We start from the raw sequence: 23,065 nt of genomic DNA on the forward strand, positions 1-23,065 counted from the left end.
AGTCGAGGCGGTGCTTGAGGATGGGGAGCAGGACCGTGCCTCTGGGAATGAGAGTGGTCAGCAGAAAAGGCGGCCCCACCACACACCACCTAGAGCTTGCATGGCCCAAGCAGAGGAAGAGGAGGCCCCGTACAGTACCATCGACCCCACGTGGTCTGCGGAGCTTATCACCCTCATCAGGGCAGCGATCACCCAGCCAGCTCGGACTCCTGAGACCCACCCGCAGCTGTGCGGGGGTTGCGGACAGCCTGGCCACCACGAGGACCCACCCGTGTATCCGAGAGAGTGAGGCGTCGCTCCCCACGGAAACAGCAGACCGCAGACAGTGCCAAACAGTTGTTGTAGTAGTAGGAAGGACAACTGCCGGGGACTTCTGCCATGTCCCCGTCCGAATCGAGGGGGTCCCGTGCACAGGACCCCTGCATACTGGGCCTGGACTTCCTGCGCTGCCTGGCTTTAGCTTTAGCCAACCCGAGGGGACAAGGCCTCCCCCCTTGGACTGCTGGGTTGGAGTCGGGACCCCTCTGCTCGACAGCTTCAGGCTCTGCCGAGGGCACAACGAACCGCTGCAGCGACACGGGAGACCTCAGCCCTCCCCCTGGCTCCACCATGCACCAGGCCACCGGCTCCTTTATGTGCCAGCATCACCAGGGACAACGCAACGTCCCGACGGGCCCAACGCCAGAAGGAGCTATAGCCTGCACAGCCAACCTCGGGTGCCAGCGCTCGCCAGCCAGCACGGCCCAGGGGAAATCAGCCCTCCTCCGGGCCACAAAGCTCGCCGGCCAGCAGGCCACCCTCAGGCTGCAACACTCGCCAACCTTGTACAGCCGCCCTCCTGCAGCCTCAGCGTGCACCCTATTCATGAAATAGGGCCATGTTATCTCCAAGAACTACTAACTCTGTATATTCCGACTCATTCTTTGAGATCAGAAAATGCTGAACTTTGAGTTGCTCCACAAAGTCATCTAAACTCAACTGGATCCAGATCTTTCTGCTGTTGTGTGCCTCGGTTGTGGAACTCTATTCTGGTTACCATTAGGGAGGTTGAAACACTGGATTCTTTTAAGTCTAAACAGAAAACATATTTTTTTTTAATGTGCTTTTATATAATTGGTTGTAACTGGAGTGTATTATATATTTAGCTGTTTTGTGTTGTTTTTAACTTTGCACAGTGCACTGGGATGCCATGGCATGATGAGTGCTATATAAAATTACACTTGTATTGTATTTGTATTATATTACCAGGTTAACAGTCAATGAACCATTTAAGTGCCACATGTTTTTTTTTATTTTTTTATTTTTTTTTTTTATTGGGAAGACCCAAAGCTTCCAAATAGTGGAAGTACACTAAGGGAGTATACAGGCGGAGAGCTGAAACCACATTAACAAAACCAAATACAGTTTTATAAAGAACTGGAAACTGTGTAGTATACTTGGATTGTATTGTATATAGACATTGTGGCTGGAAACAGACATCTATACACATGCAATGCATCCCCACTGCTTTCCATTCATCTGATATCCTTAGGGCTGGCTTACTACATTAGGGTTCTGATATAATAATTGATCATCTGTTAAAGTAAAAGGTGTTAATGTGTTTTTTAATGGGCTGGGTTTGTTATTAAATTGATGTACGCCACCCGTTTTACCTTTCATCTCTGTGAATTACCTTAGGCTTAGTTTCTGAGCTTTGAATCTAAGATAGAAGTTTAAACATAAATTAAATAATTTCCTACTGACATAAATGATTACCATCAGTCATATATACATTAACAAAATAACTAAAAGGATAATACGTGCATACTAATAAAAATATATATTTAGCATCTGTACATCCCCCTTATACAGAAAATAGTATTCAAAAGTGCTCAGTCTGACTGTAAATATACTGTTTTTAACATGTCTTTTGAGATGTACTAAATAATGTTTCAATCACAAAAGCACAATACCATCATTACATTTCCACAGCGCCTTTCACTGCACGTCTGTCGCTGGCTCTTTACAATCAATAATATACTGAGCATCAAAAGAAACGTATCATTTATATTTGAGCATCAAAAGAAACTTATCACTTATATTTGGATAAAATTCACTAGATGTGATCGAAAAATTACAAACTCTGTTTTAGAGCACGTGCCGTGACTTTTTATTGTGCTGATTAACAACTGACATCACGAAGATGCTGCAAAATGATCTGTCGATCTTGGGCAGGTGTTGTGACTCTTGGTCTCCCAGTTCTTGGCCTGTCATTGACAGTGTGTGTCTGGTTATACCGTCTCACCAGGTTTGAAATTGCTGGCTGTGAGCACCCAAAACGACGAGCCACAGTACGCTGCCCTAGTCCAGCCTCCAACATGCCGATTGCACGAAGGCGCTTCTCTTGATAGACGAGGCATATTGGTTTTATTCTGTGATTTTCTTTATTGCTTTTATTTAAGCTTGCAATTCAACAGCTGAAATCACTCCATATCCAGTGTCCAATCAATTGTCTGACTAATTAGGTGATTAAGTGCATATGCTTCAGTCATAGTCACTCAAGCGTGTCATGGTCAAGGATGAATGATCGAGTAATTAAAAAGAAACCAAAAACATTTTGTCAATGTCCATCACTTATATACCTTATTTATTTAAAAAATAAATGTGTTTCAATAGTGATAAGTTTCTTTTGATGCTCAGTATACAATATCACACACTAAAAAAGACTTAACTATTACAACTTAAAGAAAACAAACCCTGATAAGTGGTTATTTTAGATATTGTATCAATACCCCTCGCAGAGTGTGGTAAAGCACTGCAAAGTACAGGGGTTAAAACTCTGTATCCCTATGCATCCTAGTTTTTGTCACACAACTCCAGGTCAGAAGACGTAAGAGAATTGGTCAAAAGAAGTATCTTAATGGGTGAAATGTGCTGAAGAGGTGGAGTTTTAGTATATATTTGAGTGGCTGCATTCTGAAACAGCTGTGAAGGGAATAACTAGGAAGTTCTAGCAAATCTAGAGGTGACTTTCTGCATGGACCAGTTTTTTTTTTTTTTTTTTTTTTCTTAAAAACTTTGAATCCACACTGTCCTTGCCCTGACTAGAATTTAGAAAATATCCACTGGGTGAAGAACATCAGAAGCATGACATCACCGGAACAGTCCTGTGCAGGCAGTAGATACTCAAGCTACTCGAAGAATCACCCAACCGAATACAGGTTTTCTGTTACTGTATTTCCTCAAAAACCAATTTCAGTGCCGTGGATTTAGGGGATGTATTGGAGCGTTTTGAGCTGAGTGGTTGTGTATTGCCTTTGTTCACTCATTTTGGTGAGGAATGTTGCTCAGTTGCTGCAAAATTAAGGGCTGACTAAAACATGAAAATAACATACAAAATAACATTGTTCTAATCTACAGCGCTTTAATATTTCCTGGTAAAGCTTTATGATTTAAATAAATAATCCAGTGCATAGGCTACAGATGTCTATTTTCTAATGAATTCACACGAATGAAAAATAGCGGTTTACTTTCACTTGTTTTTAAATAGCGGTCACGTAAATGTATTTTACTTATTATATTATTAATATATTTACATGTTTGTATTGTTCCTTCTCAGCCTCCGAGACAATCGGTCGCTTGTGGTGTTATGGAATCATCACGAACGGACGGCCCCTTTAAGAGTGTAGTCGCTGCCATTGACGAAATTTCCTGGTCAGGTCCACCTCTTGTGAACTTCAGAGAAAATCAACAAGAGAAATTGAGGCAGGCTTTTTTTGTATATATATGTACGGCGGGGGCTGGCATTGACACAAAATAACCTGTATTGGAAATTAAGACACCGATTTTCAATTACGCGGCGATTCAGTAAACAAAAGCAGAAATACATTTCATTTTGTTCATCTGGAGGTTTTAAAGATATTCAGTGGGTTCAGCAGGTGTAGAGAAATACACCCCAGAATCACAAGGACCCTCAGTGTTAATGAAACTTTGCTCTGATTTCCGCGCTGGGTAAGCAACTTTGTTTTGTTTATTTAGTAATAAAAAAAAAATACGAGCAACAGGTTTCATACGATTTGAATGTATAAACCGTATCTGCTTTGTTTGATCAACGCAAATTACAGTTTTGTATTGCTGTGAATAAATCGTGTTATATAACATTACCACTGACTGAGGCGTACCATAAAATCCTGCAATGTAGTTTGATTATATGTGAGTATTAATCGTCAGTTGTTTTTTTTTTTTAGGTTGCATTTTATAAATATGTGGTAGTTATATAAATCATTAGGCTACCGCCAACACCTAATGCACTCCTTTGTTAATTTTGCTGCCGCTATAGTCATATTGTATGCTTTACATCACCCACCGTTTTGTTAAAAATAATTGCCTTTATTCTTTCAATATAGATTGTTCTATAGTCTAGTAAATCGTATTGCATTCTGAAATGCTACAGGCGGCAGTTCCCTGTAAACCAGTGTTTATTGTCTGCTGATCAGGAAGAAAAAATCGGTTCAACAGTGAGAAGACAGTAGACATTAGGCGATAGACTGTAGTTGTTGTTTTAATCTTGTAGAAGAAAGAAGCGGGTCTTTCACGCGTCTCGGAAGCTAATCTTAAATGCAATGAATGCCGATTTTGTCGAAAATATGAATCCCCAGTCCTTGAGTATAAAGTAGAATAGACGTTTTTCACAAGACTATAACTACCGAAATGTATGGGCACTCTGTATTTGCTATATGTGGACTTGTTGCAATCCCGTTAAATACATGTATTATTATATAGGCCTAAGAAAAACGTGTATGTTAAAGCAATGTCGCTGCCCGCAACTCACAGGTTTGGCCCACTGCCACAGTCATTCTGAACTTTAGCAATATGACTTTAAGTTAATTGATCATCCTTGTATAGGCAGCCTACTGTACACATTTTAGTTTTGATATGCATTTATAGCTGGTTATCAAATTGTGGATGATTTTGTCACATCATGCATATTAGGGTGGGAAGATAGTACATTTTATCAACTACCATTAAGCCAAATTTAATTATGATGAAAAGTACGTTTTTGTTTCAAATAATCTAATGGTTAAGTTTGTAGGATCTTGTTTCTTTTTTGAAGTGCATGGGCGTTATTTAAAAGGGGTGTTAAATACATTGTCTGATACCTTTTTTTTTTTTTTCAAAGACTTGGCAAAAGCCCCAGCTGCTCTTTTACAGGGATGTAATACATTTAATCGGCTAAAACAACCTTGATAATGTACGTGAAATATAAGAGCTGTAATTATGTTAATTAAAATCCTACTGTCATTTGCAAATATTGGGACAGGGCTTTGTAAATACGTAAACCAAGGCCGAAGCAGCAGATTGATGTTTCTTTCAGGGCTGCACGACCCATTATTTGGATTGAGCTCTTTACAGGTGAGGGTCATTGGCGTTGCCTGGGCTAATTTACCATTGAAAGTGAAACACAAGAAGTAATATTTGCTTGGATTTATGATGACTGCTGATTTTCTCACTCTGTGGGGAACAGCAATTCACACAAACCAAAGCAGCTCATTTCTATGGAGAGTTCAATTCCAGTCGTTGGTATGTGCAGCACTAGTTTCTTTGATATAGGAAAATCCTCTTTTCAGAAAACTCTGTAGGCCTATAGATGAGCATTATGCATTGCAAAAACTTTTTTTTTTTGTCTTCATGTACTTCTTCAAAGTAGAATAGGGTGTGATAGATACGGTTTAGGAGGCTTCACAAAATAGTTAACATGGTCAATTGCAGTTTTGTGTAAATCTGCACATTTTAGGGAACTATATTAAATCCTTCTAGTCATATTTTAAGTAATGTTAATTAGCGTCCTGTAGGTCACAGACAGACAGCCAATATAGAAACCTCATATTTTGCATGTGATCCTCAATCAGGTAGGCCTGTGAACAATTTGAACAAAATCTTAGGAGGTGGTGCAACAATTGTTTGAATCCTGTCGGCCTACATGGAATGTTTCAGGTTTGGACATTGCTTGACATGTTATATTAAGCCAGGTCCAGCCAGGCAATAAAATGCTTTCCAGCAAATGTTTGTAATCAAGATATTGAAAGAAAATAGCATATGCCAACATAACAAATTGTACTCTATACATGGTGCATTACTTTTCCTGGTACTTTGCTGAAAGAGAACCATATTACTGTATGGTTCAGTCTGACCTCTGGTACCCTTTACAGGCATACTGTCTGACTCATTAGCTGATGACTGTTTTGTCATTGTTGTCGGATTTGTCAGTGGAAGACAAATACGTATGCTGTAGGTGAACACTGAGTTTTGTTGAAGTAGCAGTAGAGGACAAAATGTGCAGTGTTGTTTGTTAAACTTTCAGCCACTTACTCTTCTGTTATACCCTACTAATCCAGACTGGATGCCTGCTATACTGTACCTCCACATACTGTACTTGAAAAGGGAAGATAGACTGTTTTGTTTTGTGTTATTTTGTTTGTTGTTGGTTTTTTAAACTCATAAATGTAAAGCTAATTATTGATGTGCTAATAACAGTTAGTTAAGACTGAGAAACTAGGTTAAAGATCACAGTACTAGTTCCCTGGTCTAGCAACAGTAAAATCTTTACAGTATTTGATCTCTTACTAAAGCAGAATATATCAATTCTCTCAAGTGCTGATTGTCATTTGTATGTTTTATTTTGTCCAGCCCACTATGTGTAAGAGAATTGTTGTGAAGATATTTTGTTCTTATTCCTGAGAGAGAAAAAAGGGTCTCTTGACAGCAACAGTGGTGTTGTGCTACGTATAGTGCCCAAAGTACTCAAACAAGAAGTACAAACATAGATCTTCAAACCGCTGAACAATCAGTTTGATATACTAATGTCAATAGAAATGTATCGTTTAATAATCCTGGGCTGGGTCCCTGTAAAATCGAGAAATGTAAAGCCAGTGACTCGGTAGTGCTTCCTATTTTTTTTTTTTTCCAACTCTCTTTGTACTTTCGCAAAGTATCCCTCCTCAGTCCTGTTAAAGTGCCAGTATTATAGCCCTGGCTTTGTCACACTTTGAATTTAAACCACAGTCTCCATCTTTATTGCATTTACCACTCACGTTTATTACTCATTATTATTATTATTATTATTTATTTCTTAGCAGACTCATAACACATAATTGGAATTACTGCTACATCTGGTAGGTTTGTATTTTTATTTGTTTTATTTTTATTTTTTGGGAAGTATTCTGTGGATAATTATATTTTGGTTAGAATTGTAACTGACAATATTAAAAGGGAAACTGTCAGACTGATTATAACTACAACATGCCTGTTACCTCCCATCAACTGAGAAAGAGCAGGCATTTAGTAATAATGTACAGTATACTGCTGTATAGTGTTCCTTGTTTTTGTAAATAAACAAACATAAAGTACTCTTCTCTAGCATAACTAAATGGGTTGTGTTTTCTACCAAAGCCATTCTATAGTAGTCTGAGCTCTGTTACAGACTGGAAAAAAAGTAGGCCTAACGTCCTTTTATTTATTTTATGGTGTTATTCCTTCATTTACAGTTAATATTTAACCTTAAAGTGATATTTAACAGTAGTCCTTATTGGTACTGAAATGTAACTTGTGTGGTTACTAATACATCAATTTAGTGGTTTGTATGCGATTAACAGGTTTTGGGTTCGGTGCTTGTCCTGGGCTGAGTGTGCTTGGATGAAAGTCTGAAATTAGACATGCTGAGTCACTTTATGAAGGGTAAATAAACCCAGCCTGGTCAGAAACGTACCCTGCTGTGTACTGAGACTCTATGCTGATGAACAGCAGAGCACAGCAAGAAGTGGCAGGCTTAAGATAACATTGCAGCTATTTTCTAACTGTAGGATAACATAGTTGAAATACAGTGGCGATGTTCCAAATCCTGCCTTTGAAGGAGTTACAGTGAGTATGTCCTTTCTACAAAAACCTAGCAAATGCTCAGCCTTTTAGGTAGCAACAACATCCTTATTCTAACAAGCAGTACAGTTTGTAAGTGAGGACAAACGCTGATGATGCTGTTTAATAATGTATTTTTTATATGCAACGTATTTTTTTCTATATATTTTTGATCAAAGGCAGATGCCTGCAAGGCCTGTATTGTAAACAGATACATGGCACAGACTTGGAGATGTAGACTTCTCATTTCAGTGAAAGTAGATGACTATGATTTTACTGCTTGTTGTAAATGACTGGACTAACATTTCCATTTGTAAAGAAAATTGACTTTACCCCTTTCACACACATATGGCGCTACTGAGCCGTCTCAAAGACGTTAAAAAAATAAAAAAAATAAAATACCCATTCACACAGCATAACATTTCATAATATATGCTGGTATAATACAGTTATAATGCTTTTACACAGCCAAAGGGATCATGTGAGAAACTTTCAAACCTGTCAGTCAACAGATCGTTTTCATGGCAATGGCAATTTGCCCATAAACAGCAGCATCACGCACCATCCCATCTATTTGTAAATTCACCTCTTCGTCAGCCTGTTAAGTGAACAATTCCTTAACTTCTTCCACCTCCTTCTTCATCAGCAATTGTATTTGAAAAAAATGAAAGCTTGTAACACCAACGACAAAAATACCCAACACTTCCCGTATAAAGTTACGTGGGATGTTGACTTTCAATCCACACCCACTATAGTGCTTCAGTGCCAGCATAGCCTTTCACACAGGAGTTTAGACAGTTCAGTGCCGTCTCTGAACCAGAGACAGCATATAATATGACGGCTCCGTGATGGTATATGCAATTCACTCGGACCAAAATGCCGCATCAGTGCCAGTTCTGAGCTGTCATAACTCGTCTGTGTGAAAGGGGGATTGAATGCCATCTTCAACTTTAATGTTTGTGCACCTGCTAGAGAGCAGCAGTTAAATCTAAAGCATAACGCACCACTTCTCCAAGAACAGTGTAAAGTACTTTAGCCCCAAAAAAACAATGCAGAACCCCTTGAACATGTGTGTGTGTCTCTTGGATAATGTTTGTCCTCTAAGGTAAATATGAGTAAAAATGACAAACATGTTGAGAAAACGTTATTAGGAGGCTGTGTGGTCCAGTGGTTAAAGAAACAGGCTTGTAACCAGGAGGTCCCCGGTTCAAATCCCAGCTCAGCCACTGACTCGTTGTGTGACCCTGAGCAAGCCACTTAATCTCCTTGTGCTCCGTCTTTTGGGTGAGATGTTGTTGTAAGTGACTCTGTAGCTGATGCATAGTTCACACACCCTGTGTTTATGCGCAGATTTATTTAAAATTTAATTCACAGTTAAGCACTTCAACGTTCCAGCAGGCATCTATGCAAAATAGAAGCCCACTAGATCTGGAAGCTGATTGGCTGTTCGCACTGAATTGTTTTCTAATTTTATTTATTTTATGTAATGAAAAACAAAACAATTAAGTATGTATTAAATGTCCGTCTTAACCGGGTCTGAACAGATGGACCTCCAACTCCAACCTCACAATGCTCAGAAGCTAGCTTACTTGGCGCAATACCTTTAAAGGCAAGTTTAGTTGTCTTTAATGACACCCCTTCTATTAACATTCATTTGTAATAAACCGCTTATCCCAGAACAGTCGAATAGACCATGTGAGTGCGTTTGACCTAGATACAAAACAAGTCCACACTCTGCCCATGGCATTTTAAGTTCATGTGACTCTCTTAATGCGGTATATAAAATAACAATAGTCATTCTAGATTAATTTATTAGTAAAGGGGATACTTTCTGTCCTTATCTAAATTATTTAAACTTTACATTCAGGACAAGGCTTACATCGGCTGTTTTTGGAAAGCAATTTAATAAGTAGCCCGATTTTACTTGTCAGTTCCATAAAAGCAACTTTCACACTGGTCAGGAATGCCTTCGCTCTGTGTATGGAGCAGAACTGAAGCCTGTGTTTGAGTTAACTGGGTTTGCAAAATTGTTTAACTGAAAGTGGGCTGAAAGAAATGCGTATTAAATGCCGATCTGTTGATATACCCAGTTTTCCATATCATTATTCGTGTTGGTTTTCATAAAAGAAAAAAAACACCAATACAGTACAGTCTATGTAGTTTTCTGTCATGTTGCTGGTAATGCAGTTTAACCACAGTATTGCCTTGAAATGTACAGTCAACCCTCTTTATACCGCCAGGTAAGGGCCATGGGCAAAAACAAGCAATAAGCAAGGGTGGCGTTATAGTGAGGGTCAACAAAAAAAACAAACACACACACAACCTTCTATGTTTGCAATAAATTCAAACGTTTTATTTTTTTAGTTATACAATTACAGTATCTCCAGGCCATTTTAATAAAACATTAATCTTTTTTAAAACTACAGTACTAGTTCTTAACACAACAGTAGGTCTACTAGTGATGTTTTATCATCTTTTCCCATCTGTATGAAACATACATGGTTACCTTTTGAGGAACAGTTTATACTTAAAAATAAATAAATAAATAAACACTCATTTAGTGTCAAATCACCTGAACAAAATCACCCAAAAGAAAGTTCCATATAAACAAAAAAACATACTTTTTTTTTTTTTTTAATAACTGTACTGGTCATTTTGAACTTCACTGTTTGTGGCATGACTGTAAGCCTGCTGAATACTATCCCCCATTGAACGATGCCATCTATTTATTTTACAAAGCAATTTAAGCTCAACAGCATTTTTTCTTAAGCAGTTTAAAAGAAAAAAATAAAGAAAAAAAAACTTTGAATGTACAGGCAAACACCTTTTTTTTTTTTAAACAAAGTTTAAAAACAAAACAAAACAAACAAAACTGGTGCTTTAGTTTGTCAGCCTTCATTTGTGCAAAACTTGCACGTAAACAAACAAACCTGATGACATTGGTATGAACGTTCAGTTAACAACGAATTGGGAAAGCAAGTCAAAGGTTAACTGCATAACTTTGTTGTTTTAATTGGCCATGATTATTTCGCTGGTGCTAGAATGAGGGAAACTACAATGCTTATATTTACGTTTGCTTGGCTTGGGAAATTGGCGGATGGCAGACAGCGGGGGTGGCGATATAACAGGTAAAAATTGTTTTTATATTGGTGAATTTTTTTTTTTTTTATAGCTCCACAATTGTTATCCAGGGAAGGATAATTTCTAAAATACATGTTGTAACACGCTTTTTAAGATAAATCAGTCATTGAATATGCTGAACACTCTCTCTAATGTGAATGTCTCATACCCTTGCTTAGTGTTTTTGTTCTTTGTGAAACACCTGCATATTCATGGATTACAAGTAGATTAATAATGAGCTGTCAGCCTGGTTAGGCAGGAAGGTGTTTTTTTTTTTTTTTTTTTTTTTAAGGGTGGGGCCTTCTCAAGGATGAAGCTGGTGGGTTTATATTCTTTTTTTTTTTATTTGCTATAGTGACAGAAATACAATGATTCTTGGTGGTAATTCTCCCTCCCGACCTGTGAGGGCGTTAAGCAGCAAGTATAGAGTTCCCTGGACGGGCTGGCCTGACAGTTCTTTCCCAGGGTTCAAGGGATGTCGGCCAGCTAGGAAGGGGGCGAGACTCTGTTGCAATAATGCATTGACCCGGAAAGGAAACAACGTGGCAACCGCAGATTGGAGAGGCGGTTGCACTCGTTTACCAAAGGGTCATGTGTGACAGCATAAAGGGGACGGAGAATCACAATCTGTTCCTTCGCATTGGTTTGTGTTTATTAACCGAGAAGGACTGTGAGAGACCCCGTGAAAGTGAAAATTATCGTGAGTGTTGTGTTTTGTTTGTTTGTAATTGTCTTGTCTTGCACATTACCAGACAGCTAACACAGTTCCGGAGCTGTCGCCAAGGGCCAGCACTAAGCCGGAACAGCATTTCACCAATTGTCAGTAACTAACCTGTATCACCCACCTCGAGCACTATTGTATGCACTCAGGACTGGTGACCGTGTATGTATTATTGTGGGTCAGATATTGTCTTTATTAGTTGGGACTGCAATCCCGTTATTGTTTACCCTGTGCAGTACACATTGTTTTATATTGCCAGGGAATTATTGTTTAGGTCACCAGACCTGGAATATAACAAATATTTCACTTTCCAAACCGGATTACAAGGCTCTGTCTGTTTAATTACCGCACTGCATCACTCCTGCACCTGTTTCCACTCGGTCACTTTGCCACAGCTTTTAAACATGGTATATTACTGAGACATTTTCTAGATGAGCAGCAATGGTGCAATGGTGAATGAAACTCCAGTTTCTTTTTCACAATATCAGGACGATCTATCGCATATTGTTTTGAGCAGATCACTTTTGAGAAGGTAATACTTTTAAGTTGTGGTTTGGTTGTAAAAAAAAACAAAAAAAACAAAAAAAAACTATTTTATCAAACAGTAAAATGTAGTGATACCAATCCTAACATATTTTAAGTGGAACATACACTGCAAACAATCAGAGACACTCAAACCTGAGATCTGTTCATCTGACAGTAGAATCCCACTGTGCATTCTATAACGATTTAGTTTTATTTGAACATGCCACAAAAATTGCAATATTCAGCTGTTTAGTTTCTTCAATAGTTGAATAATGACCTAAGGCAGAGGTGGCCAACTCTGGTCCTGGAGAGCCACAATCCTGCAGGTTTTTTGGGTATCTTTTAAATCATCAATGACTAAAGACCTGGAAAAAATGTTAGTGTTGACCAATTTAAGAAAATGAATTGTTTCAATGAAATAATTGAACTTGGGTGGAATGAAAACCACAAGACCTGCAGCTCTCCAGGACCAGGGTTGGCCACCCCTGACCTAAAGTATATGGATTAAAAATATGTTGCAGATCCTGCAGAATCTTTTTGATTGGGTCTTAAAGATTAGGCCTTATTCACAAATCTTTAAAGTTTTGATATTCATCAAACTGTTCAAAACTCTTCAATAGCAGCTCCTAAAAGAATAATGCTTAATCATGTACTCCTAAAAATATTGAATACATCGTGGTACCTTGTTCATAAAGTGTGAGATGAATACTGCTGTAATCAGATCCTATTTTTATTTTCATTTTTTCCCCCTCTAGGGACACCGTTCATCATGTTAAGGTAAAGCAGAAGAGCTCTGTATTGAACATGCTAAAGCGGTTGGACAAAATAAGGTTCAGAGGCCACAAGCGAGATGAGTTCCTTGATTTAGCCGAATCTCCCAACACATCAGACAATGAATGTAGTGATGACATCCCAGTGAAACCCCGTCCATCATTAAAAGACGCTGAAGACTACAGAGACCCTGTAAGTGCAGTTCAAACCTTCCATGCTTTTGAAAAAATATCATCTACGGGACCTCACCGAACATTAGTGAACTTTCTGAACTACTCTAATTTGGTTTTGTAGAGTTCATGTTGTCCTTTTGATATCTACTGTTCTTAACTGTCCATAAAGTCCTTATTGGCTTACAGTGTTTTGTAAGGTTTAAGCCTATGTTGCATGCGGTAAAAACTAAATCAGCAAAAAGATGTACATGTTATATATTACATATTAAACAAAATAATGTTTTGGTGGCTTTAGAATTTACCATTTAAATAGATGGGGTACTACAACTCCTAAACAACAGTGAACACAAACTAGTCCAAAGTTTGTATTACTCAACTCAACCATAAAACCCTGGGCTTTTGTCTATCCTGACTAATGATTATTATCTGTAAGGAAATGACTGTATCCTTTTTCTTAGGGCTGCTTAATGTTTGTTGAACCAATCCACTGAGCGCACAGTAATAGCTTGGCATTGGTACATCGATGTGTGCTTAGTCTTGAAAGGCGAGGCTGCTTACTCAAGTGTCAATCGTGACTTTCAGTTGCTCCTGTATCTTTCCAGTCTGAGCGATTCACTTTAGAATTTCTTTAAAACTGATCTTATGACAAGATGCAAACTACTGTGCTATTCGGTATGTACAATATATTGGAGAATACAAATACGTTCTCCAATCAGAACTCTCATCTTGCATGCTTAAAATAGAGCAATGTTGATTATTTGATGTGATGTGCAAGACTGAGTCAGACTTTGTGATGGTGGTACACCAGGAGCCATATGCATACAGTACATGTCATTTTGAAATGCAAGACTACACAGAAGCGCAGTAAAGTAAAGTAGTGTACTCCTGTTCACTGATACTGTGCATACTAGTGTTGCAAACTCACACAGAGTAAATACAGGCTGAAGAGGTTCACAGGTCAAGACCACAGGTGGAGCAAAAAATCTTGTTTGAAAGAAAAAAACATTAACATCAAGGGTGGCAATAATGATTTATTGGTGTCTTTATGTAATGTACTGTAATTATTGAATACAATACTATGAAGCTGGTCATTTTTCTTTTTAGTAAACTCAATATTTGTTTTCAGGTTGTTGGATTCTCCTATGTATTGCATTTTATTGGATTGTTTTTGTGCTGTAAAAATTGTATGTTGTAAATTCTCTCTCTCTCTCTCTCTCTCTCTCTCTCTCTCTCTCTCTCTCTCTCTCTCTCTCTCTCTCTCTCTCTCTCTCTCTCTCTCTCTCTCTCTCTCTCTCTCTCTCTCTCTCTCTCTCTCTCTCTCTCTCTCCTGAATTATTTAATATTTAAAGCCTTTCACCAGATAGATACTGTGCCATAGTGGCAACACATTTCATGATAATATGAAAGCCTTAGCAGCATAAAATACATTGAATATTTTGTTAGAGAGGTGCACACCACATGTACAATAAGACAAACTATATTTTTACTGTCCCTGCAGTGTCCAAATCTTTTGATTTCAGTATACATTATTACAAGATAAGGTAATAATTACAAACCTAGCCTATTCAAGTGCGGGAACTGTACACAGTTAAGCTGCGTCCACACTGGACGCAAGCGACGTGAGCGAATAATTTAGAAGTCATTGCAGTCAAATGCGAGTATCCGCACCAGAACCTGTTTCTAATTTTTTTTTTTTTTTCGTCGCGCGACTGGAATGAAACTGATCATTCAGCAGCAAGGTTAACACCCTTGACACATGTCAAACACACTCCTCAAAACACGTCACACCACAAAACAAGTTAATCATTTTATGTAGTTCCAGTAAGTGGCTTGCAGGTGGTGCATTTAGCAGCACCGAGACATTTTCTTTCCGATTATGCAAGTTGCATAAAAATAGGTTTGTTAATCAGCAAAAATAAACCGGACCATACATGCAGTCTATATGTCCAGCATTTAAATGAGCCACTTCTTCTGGCTTTCAAAAAATGACACAAAAAAGATCCCACATTCACACAACTTGAAGTGTGACCTAATTTTAAGCTATGGCTTTTTTTTGGTTTGTTTGTTTGCTTTTGATAAATAACGTTTTGTTCACTAAATTGTTCTGTGGCACAAATCTGTGTCAAGAAGAAGGTCTTTACGTACGTATAAAGTGAAGTTTTGTGGAGATTCGCCAAACAAATAAACATATTATCGAGGTACTACTATTCTATACGTTGTAAAACAAAGCCAGCAACACGTTTGCATTCTTTGTGACACATCCCAACATTACCAAGCTTATATTTGTGAAGATAATGAGCCATATCTGTTCACCGGACTGTTTTAAAAGGAAAAAGTAAATAAAAGTCTTTCGTCTTGCCATGGCACTCAACCTTGTTCTGTGTATAATTATTCATAAGTAAATTAAGTCAGAGACGGCTCAATAGCGTTTACGATAAAGTAGAAAAATAGATTTGCAAAACAGCATCAGTAGTAATACAGGATAAGTGGTGACTTGTGCATAACACTGATAATAATAATAATAATAATAATAATAATAATAATAATAATAATAATAATAATGTTGCACTTAAAATACTTAAAGAAGATAATGAAAAAGATCAATGAAGGAATTTGTAAAGAAACACAATTGAGATTGCAGTAAGTTGTATATATAAATGTATAACAATAAAATAATTTTGTTGAAAACATCAATTCAACTATACTACTATTGTCCCGCTGTCTGCTGACAGTTGGAGATGTACCGGGCTTCAAATCAGACTACTACTACTACTGGTACCATTAAGAAAAAAAAAATAATATTACAAGTACAACTGTACAATTACTACTAATATATGATAACAGTGAAACTATTGGATATAGGGATGTTCAATAACTCTGATCTATAGCTTTCACAAGTCCAACCTTTATTTTACCAGAGGTCAGGGTGGTAACCTTTTATCAAAACAAGACCTATTTTGTAATGGGACAGCCCATCTCTAGTATGTCCAATAGGAATGCTGACATTTTGTGCAGCCTGTCAAATCCTGCATGGGCGGTCTTAATAATTTAATAATTTTTCTTTTACGTTTTAACTGGAAACCAGGAATACTCTATAATGAAGGTGCTTCGTTTCAATAGCGTATGTTTGGAATATATTTTGTGCAGATGGTCGGGTCGGGTATGCAAATATTTCAAAGGTCTCTGGCTTGGATCGGGTTCGGATCGGGTTTTAAATTTAGGCCCGAGCAGACGTACAGTAAGTCAATTGCAGAGAGGTCTGTAGCTGATCTGGGATTGAAAATGGATTGCCTCTCAGTCCTCTCATCTAATCACTTAGCTGCTTAGTACATAGCTGCTTATTGATTCATAAAAAAGAGCATTTGAATGGTCAGGGATCATGCACTGCTGATCATGTTAAGAAATAAACCTGCATTTCTAACGACGGATACATTTCTCTGTTGCCAGTTACTGACCTTTACAAGATCTGATGTAAGGGACGAGGATCATTCCTGACTCGCTCCTGACAAGTAAACTTTGTAGATGGCAGTGAAGTTGAAATGTAAAACTTGGCAGGCACTAGAAAAGGTCATTTTAAGATTGCCTTTTTAAAAATTAAAAAGGAAGAGGGGTTATGTGCAGAATATGGTGATCAGAAAACTGGGCGAGGGCCACTGGTTGCTTTGAATATGCTGAAAAGGTTTAGCTGGTAAGCAATATGCCTCTAACCTTTGCAGTCAAGAGCTGTCAATGTGAGTCAGAACAGAAAGGGCTTATATCTGGGCTGATATATAATATAGTTAATAGAATATCTTCTCCGGAGCAGATAATATAATATCTGCTTCGTTTTTTAATCGTATTTTGTCATGCTTGTACTTGCTAGAACCAAAGTCATTGTATTTTTATCTTGCTCTTAATTGTATTATTACTTGCACTGTGATTCTTGAAATGTATTTTTGTTTACGACTGTAAGTCGCCCTGGATAAGGGCGTCTGTTAAGAAATAAATAATAATAATAATAATAATAGTTTTATCCAGTGCAGTGCTTGGGATGGGGGGGGGGGGGGGTCATCCTAACTGCCCTTACACCGTCCAGTATATCATTGTGCAAAGTTGCCTCAGTTCCCACTGTACTGAATATCTAGCTCATCTCCTTTGACCAAAATTCAGAATGATGCAACACTGTGACTTGCTGAATGATATTTTGTCCCAATGTCTTGTTCAGATGAAATTCCCAGTGCATCGACACTTACTCAATTGAATACTCTTCACCAGGTGCTCGTTGGCGAAATCACATGGTATTACCTAGCGTTGAATGCATGCTGGGTATGTGTTGCCAAGCCGTCTTTTTCACGCTGCAAGTCTACAGTGAAGCCATAGTGCAGGAGGACAATACAGGTCTGAGTGGCTTCTACAGGTGCCGTATCGGCCACAGGAGTCACTGGTGCGCGGTGAACAGAGGATTACCCTGCCGACCTAAGCTCTCCCCACCCGGGTGGCGCTCTGCCAATTGTGCGCCGCCCCCTGGGAACTCCCAGCCACGATCGGTGATGGCATAACCTGGACTCGAACCAGCGATCTCCAGGCTATAGGGTGCATCCTGCACTCCACACGGAGCGCCTTTACTGGCCCAAGAAGTTTGAGAACTGCTGTCCCAGACGTTCCCCATCTGGTGGTGCCAAAATTTACCTCTGGGATTGTGACAGTTTCTGTTTGTGACAACACTGATTGATTCAGTAAGATTCAGAGCTTCTATATTCTTAATTAAAAGAAGAAAAAAAAAATTACAGTGAAAATAAAATAAACAACAAAAATAAATAGTCACTCCTGTCATAGGCATTAAAAGGTTAACCTGAGTCATAGTGTTCCATATAGTAATGCTTTGGCTTTGGTACGCAGGTGGGACCTCAGATTTGCACCTCATCTGAATTTCCCATAGCAGTTCAAACAAAGTGCAGATAACCAATGGATCGCCAGAGTTACATGGAGTATCAAAACATCTGTGTGCTGTTGCTGTCTCGAGTATTTGTGTGATCACTGATGCTGTATTGTAAGTGGGGACTTTTTTTTCTGTTTTAAGATGGTTATATTTCCCAAAGTAGTTTTGCACAGCTTTTGTGGCTTTAACAAAAATAGTTAACAACTATATAGTTTAAGTATATACGGTAAATATACACTCAAACCCACACAGTTTCTGTAAACAAAACCATACTGTTCTTCAAATCTAGTAAATTATTTATTTATTTTATTTTTAATTTAGTCGTTGCCAATTATTTTTATTATTTTCTCCCAATTTGGAATGGCCAATTATTTTTTAGGCTCAGCTCACCGCTACCACCCCTGCGGTGACTCGGGAGGGTGAAGACGAACACACGCTGTCCTCCGAAGCGTGTGCCTTCAGCCGACCACTTTTTTTCACACTGCGGACTCACCATGCAGCCACCCAAGAGCTACAGCGTCCGAGGACAACGTAGCTCTCAGGCAGCTTACAGGCAAGCCCGCAGGCGCCCGGCCAGACTACAGGGGTCGCTGGTGCGCGGTGAGCCGAGGACACCCTGGCCGACCTAACCCTCCCTCCCCCCCGGGCGGCGCTCGGCCAATTGAGCGCTGCCCCCTGGAAGCTCTCGTCCTCCGTTGGCAAAGGAATAGCCTGGACTCGAACTCGCGACGTCCAGACTATAGGGCACATCCTGCACTCCACACGGAGCACCTTTACTGGATGCGCCACTCAGGAATCCAGAAAATGAGTTTAATGCAGGATGTTTTGGCTTTCTTGACTTGCACACGTGTTATAATAGTAGCTAAGAAGTTATGTTAGCATTAGGAACACACCGTAAAAAAACCCCCAAAAAACAACATATAACTAAGTAAAAAATAAATAAGTAAACATGAACCCTTCCTGATTAAGTAGAAAGAATGGTATTAGGTAAACAAATCGATTGACTAACAACAGCTGTTAATTATCACCACTAACAAATAAAAACTGAAAGCCTCCACTATAATAATTCCCCATTTTTAATGGTAAAAATAACCACTGTCACAATATGGCATACAGAAATGGTATTAATTTACAGAGCATTGGAAAATTGAGGAACAGAACAGAAAGTATTAATACGATGGGTTTGTTGTTGCACAATTTTAAACTATGTTATTACACTCTGAGACAACTGTGAGGGCCTAATGACTTCAAGTTACAGTACAGAACAAATCTAAACACGGGTGTGAACATACAAATGTCAGTAATTCTATTGAGTCTTTACACTTTTTAAACAGTGGTAAAGGAAACCTGAGCTCCAAAGCTATAGAAAGTATGCAATGTATGAGCACACTTCCAAAATGAATGTGTGATAATGACTTTGGAATAGAAGCCCAAGGCAGTTATGCTCCACTTTTTAAAATGATACATTGATATTTGTATGGCAGGTGAGAAACAAATCAGTGTGGAGTAGTGGTTAGGGCTCTGGACTCTTGACCGGAGGGTTGTGGGTTCAATCCTAGGTGGGGGACACTGCTGCTGTACCCTTGAGCAAGGTACTTTACCTAGATTGCTCCAGTAAAAAACCCAACTGTATAAATGGGTAATTGTATGTAAAAATAATATGTAAAAAATAAAGTAATTGTATGTAAAAATAATGTGATATCTTGTAACAATTGTAAGTTGCTCTGGATAAGGGTGTCTGCTAAGAAATAAATAATAATAACAAAGCCTTATAATATTAAAGGCTTTTTATAAAAGGGTTTTGAAATCAAGGACCTTTTTTAAAGGATATTGACCAGTGCAATAGCTAACCTAACAGGTGATGAGAGTTGTAGCTCTTCTGCAGATTTTGTTTATCTATTTAATTAATTGTAATAGATTTTTTTTAATCATACATACACACACACACTCATATCTATCTATCTATCTATCTATCTATCTATCTATCTATCTATCTATCTATCTATCTATCTATCTATCTTTTGTTGCTCTGCTTGTTCCTGGAAAGCAATTATTTTAGTGTGCAGTGATAATCTGGTACAAAATAATAATAATAAAAAATTAATAAAGACTCAAACCATGGAGCAAAACAGAACAAGCTAAGATAACTCCAAAACAAGATTCATTTCTATATTATTAAATTGACAAGACGATTTCTTAAATATATAATTCAGATTTAATTGTATTACATTATAAAACTAAATAATTTAGAGTATGTGGTGCAAAATGTCTGATCATTTATTTTTGTAATTCATAATAACTGAGCCCTCTTCTTTTATATAGTAGTCCACCAACAAACATTCAGTATAAGCAGTACCTTAATATGGTATATTTAAAATAAGTCATTCAAAACATACATAATGTTTCTCGATTCAATCTGAAAGGCATGGATTGTGCTGCGTTGGTTCCTTGCTAAGGATTTGAGAGAATGCAGCTCCCTGCTGCCCGTTCTTCTGTAAGAAACCATGTGACTGGTGCCTAATTTTAAGATGTTATTCCTTCCAACTGCTATGAAGTGCACCTCCTTTTCATTTTATAACAAACCAATTGTAATACAGTAGCCAAAATTGCATTACAGGTTTCAATTAAATGAAAAAGAAAAGGAAAAAAAAACCCTGCCTGGTGAGGTTATTTGTGCAAGGAAGTACCATGTGGTCTATGGTATGGCCCTGCTGCATTTTCATTGGGCTTTCCCCCTGCCTGTCATACAGTATGTGTCTGATGCGTAGCACTGCTGTTTCATTGTGAAGCAGCAAGGAGGCTTAAAGGGCTGTGCATTATACTGAGAAGTAGCTGGGAGAAACGACAATGGATTCAGTGGTACAACTGTCTCTCTTTTTTTTTTTTTTAAAAATGCTACTGATTTAAAATGATATGCTAATCTAAATGTTTGTGGGGTCTTTTTTTAAGGGGGGATGCATCCTTTCTGATTGCAGATTTAATTCACGCCTTCTTTCAAAGATAACAGTGTGGGATGTAGAGTTTCTTTGTCCTGCAGTCAGCACTTTCCTCCTTATAGTGTACTGTACAAGCGTTGGTTAGTTTACAGTGCTGTCAAGAGGATTTGAATCATGCTTGCATTTGAACAAACAATTCATTTTATTTGCGCTAAGCAGATTACAAAGGTTTCGTTTTCTGGCCCCCTGAGGATTTTGGGATGTTTTATATGCATGACCTTCTGGAAATCTACGTTCATCTTAAAGTTCAGTACAGGCTTTTTTCTTTTCCTCATTCTTCCTCTGTGATTTGTAATGTTTTTGTTTGTGTTCAGGCTGGTCCGGGGAATCTGGTGATGGCATCAGCATTACAGGACTTCCAAAGAACGGAATCTGACAGACTAAACGAGATCAAAGGTCATCTGGAAATTGCTTTATTGGAAAAACACTTCTTGCGTAAGTAGTTGATTAATAGCTATTTAAACCATCATAATGTTTATGAAGTGTGTATATCCTGCCATACCAGCAGATCAGATCCTACAGCCTACTCAGAATTCACTTAATCAGCTTAATGACAAAATTGACTAATCCTTGTGTTTTTTTTTTTTTTGTGTGTGTGGGGGTTTTTTGTGTTACTTCCGTTAATGATTCAAAAGTAGTTCACTTGAGCAGGCCAAACATCTGATTTTTAGCCTTAGAAAGCTGGTACAGAGACATATCTAGTTTTAAGTACTGGCAAAATATGAATGCTCTTGCAAAGCGCCTTAACTGGTGCAACAGTTCCTTTTTCTTTTGTTTAAAATTGTTTCTTTTTTTCACATTCTCAATGGCAATAAATGGCATCTCAATTTGGCAGGTTTGAGTTTCGTTTGACAGAACCTCCTCCTGACAAATAATGCACTGTGGCTTGGGTCATCCTCGGATCCTTCCCCAATATGACGCCCCCCCCCCCCTCAGGGCCCCCAGCAAAGTTCAGCCTCTTTGCACAGCCTGGCGCCGTCCAAGCTGTGTGACTCATCCTGTGACTGGAGGAGCCACTCGGGGACCCCCTAATCTATCCATTTCTAACGCAATTTATTGCACTCGCTGATTGCCAGCTTTGCTCGATGTACATATCAAAAAACGGAATAAGAAAATGAGGTGGGTGGGAAGCAATTTGAAATATAAAAAAAAAATGATTGGAGGGTGTACAGGATGTTACTTACCACTTCTGGTGGGCTGTAACAGGATTGGTGGCACACAGTTGGTGGGCTTTATAGTATTTTGATTAATTATAACAGCGTCAACAACAGGCAGTACACATTATTTCCAGAAGTAGCGTTAATAGAATTTCCTTTTGGCATATAGTCTTCTAAGATATTAAACCTAGTTGAATAAACCCATATGATAACATGGAACTGAAATCGATCATTCACACTACGGTACACATATATTTACTTAGTTATTCAAACCGTTCAAACTGAGTTAGGAATATTCAATGCAGTGTGCTACTTTTAATGCAAGCGAATAGGCTGGGACTGCCAGATTATGTTTTTTATTTTTTATTATTCCCCCCCCCCCCCCCCCCCAGAAGTTCAGATAACACAAGCAGTAGAATGAGCACAGATTAGAAAGCAGTGCGTTTACGGGAATGCTAGATGTAGATTTGTTTTTATCAAATAATGCTGGCTAAAAAAAAGAAGTAATTTTGACAAGACAAATATGAGTTCATAAATGTAGAAGTTATTTAATTAGTATTTGTTTTAAATTAGAAAGCTGTTTCAGTTAAAGGCGGTTTTTGCTTGGTATTGCATCAAAGGGAGCTGTAATGTCAAACACACCCGTAATAAAAGTAAATGGATAAAGGCTAAAAATGCTGACTGCATATATCTTATAAAGATATCACATGGTTAAAGCTGTTTTGTTGTGTTGTTTAGTAATATTAGTAGCACAACGTGTGATTGTGTAGAAATTGTTTTTTTTGCAAGAATTG

General features: G+C 38.3%; 1 protein-coding gene across 5 annotated transcripts in view; it reads left to right on the forward strand.

Annotated features, from left to right (window-relative positions):
• The first annotated feature begins 3,042 nt into the window (after window positions 1-3,042).
• The window catches only part of LOC117962316 (GRAM domain-containing protein 4-like), a 58,663-nt gene continuing 38,640 nt past the window's right edge, over window positions 3,043-23,065 (forward strand). The window contains exons 1-4 of one of the 5 annotated variants that reach the window (XM_058986090.1): window positions 3,131-3,200; window positions 3,599-3,744; window positions 13,012-13,219; window positions 21,429-21,549. In XM_058986090.1, the coding sequence (XP_058842073.1) occupies window positions 3,629-3,744; window positions 13,012-13,219; window positions 21,429-21,549 (445 nt within the window). In that variant the 5' untranslated portion in view covers window positions 3,131-3,200; window positions 3,599-3,628. Of the gene's footprint in view, window positions 3,201-3,247; window positions 3,313-3,598; window positions 3,991-13,011; window positions 13,220-20,899; window positions 20,978-21,428; window positions 21,550-23,065 lie in introns of those variants that run through there. The other 4 variants (XM_058986091.1, XM_058986092.1, XM_058986093.1 and 1 more) reach the window with 4 other exon arrangements.

The sequence above is a fragment of the Acipenser ruthenus genome, chromosome 14 (genome assembly GCF_902713425.1).
Source record: "Acipenser ruthenus chromosome 14, fAciRut3.2 maternal haplotype, whole genome shotgun sequence".
Taxonomy (NCBI): Eukaryota; Metazoa; Chordata; class Actinopteri; order Acipenseriformes; family Acipenseridae; genus Acipenser; species Acipenser ruthenus.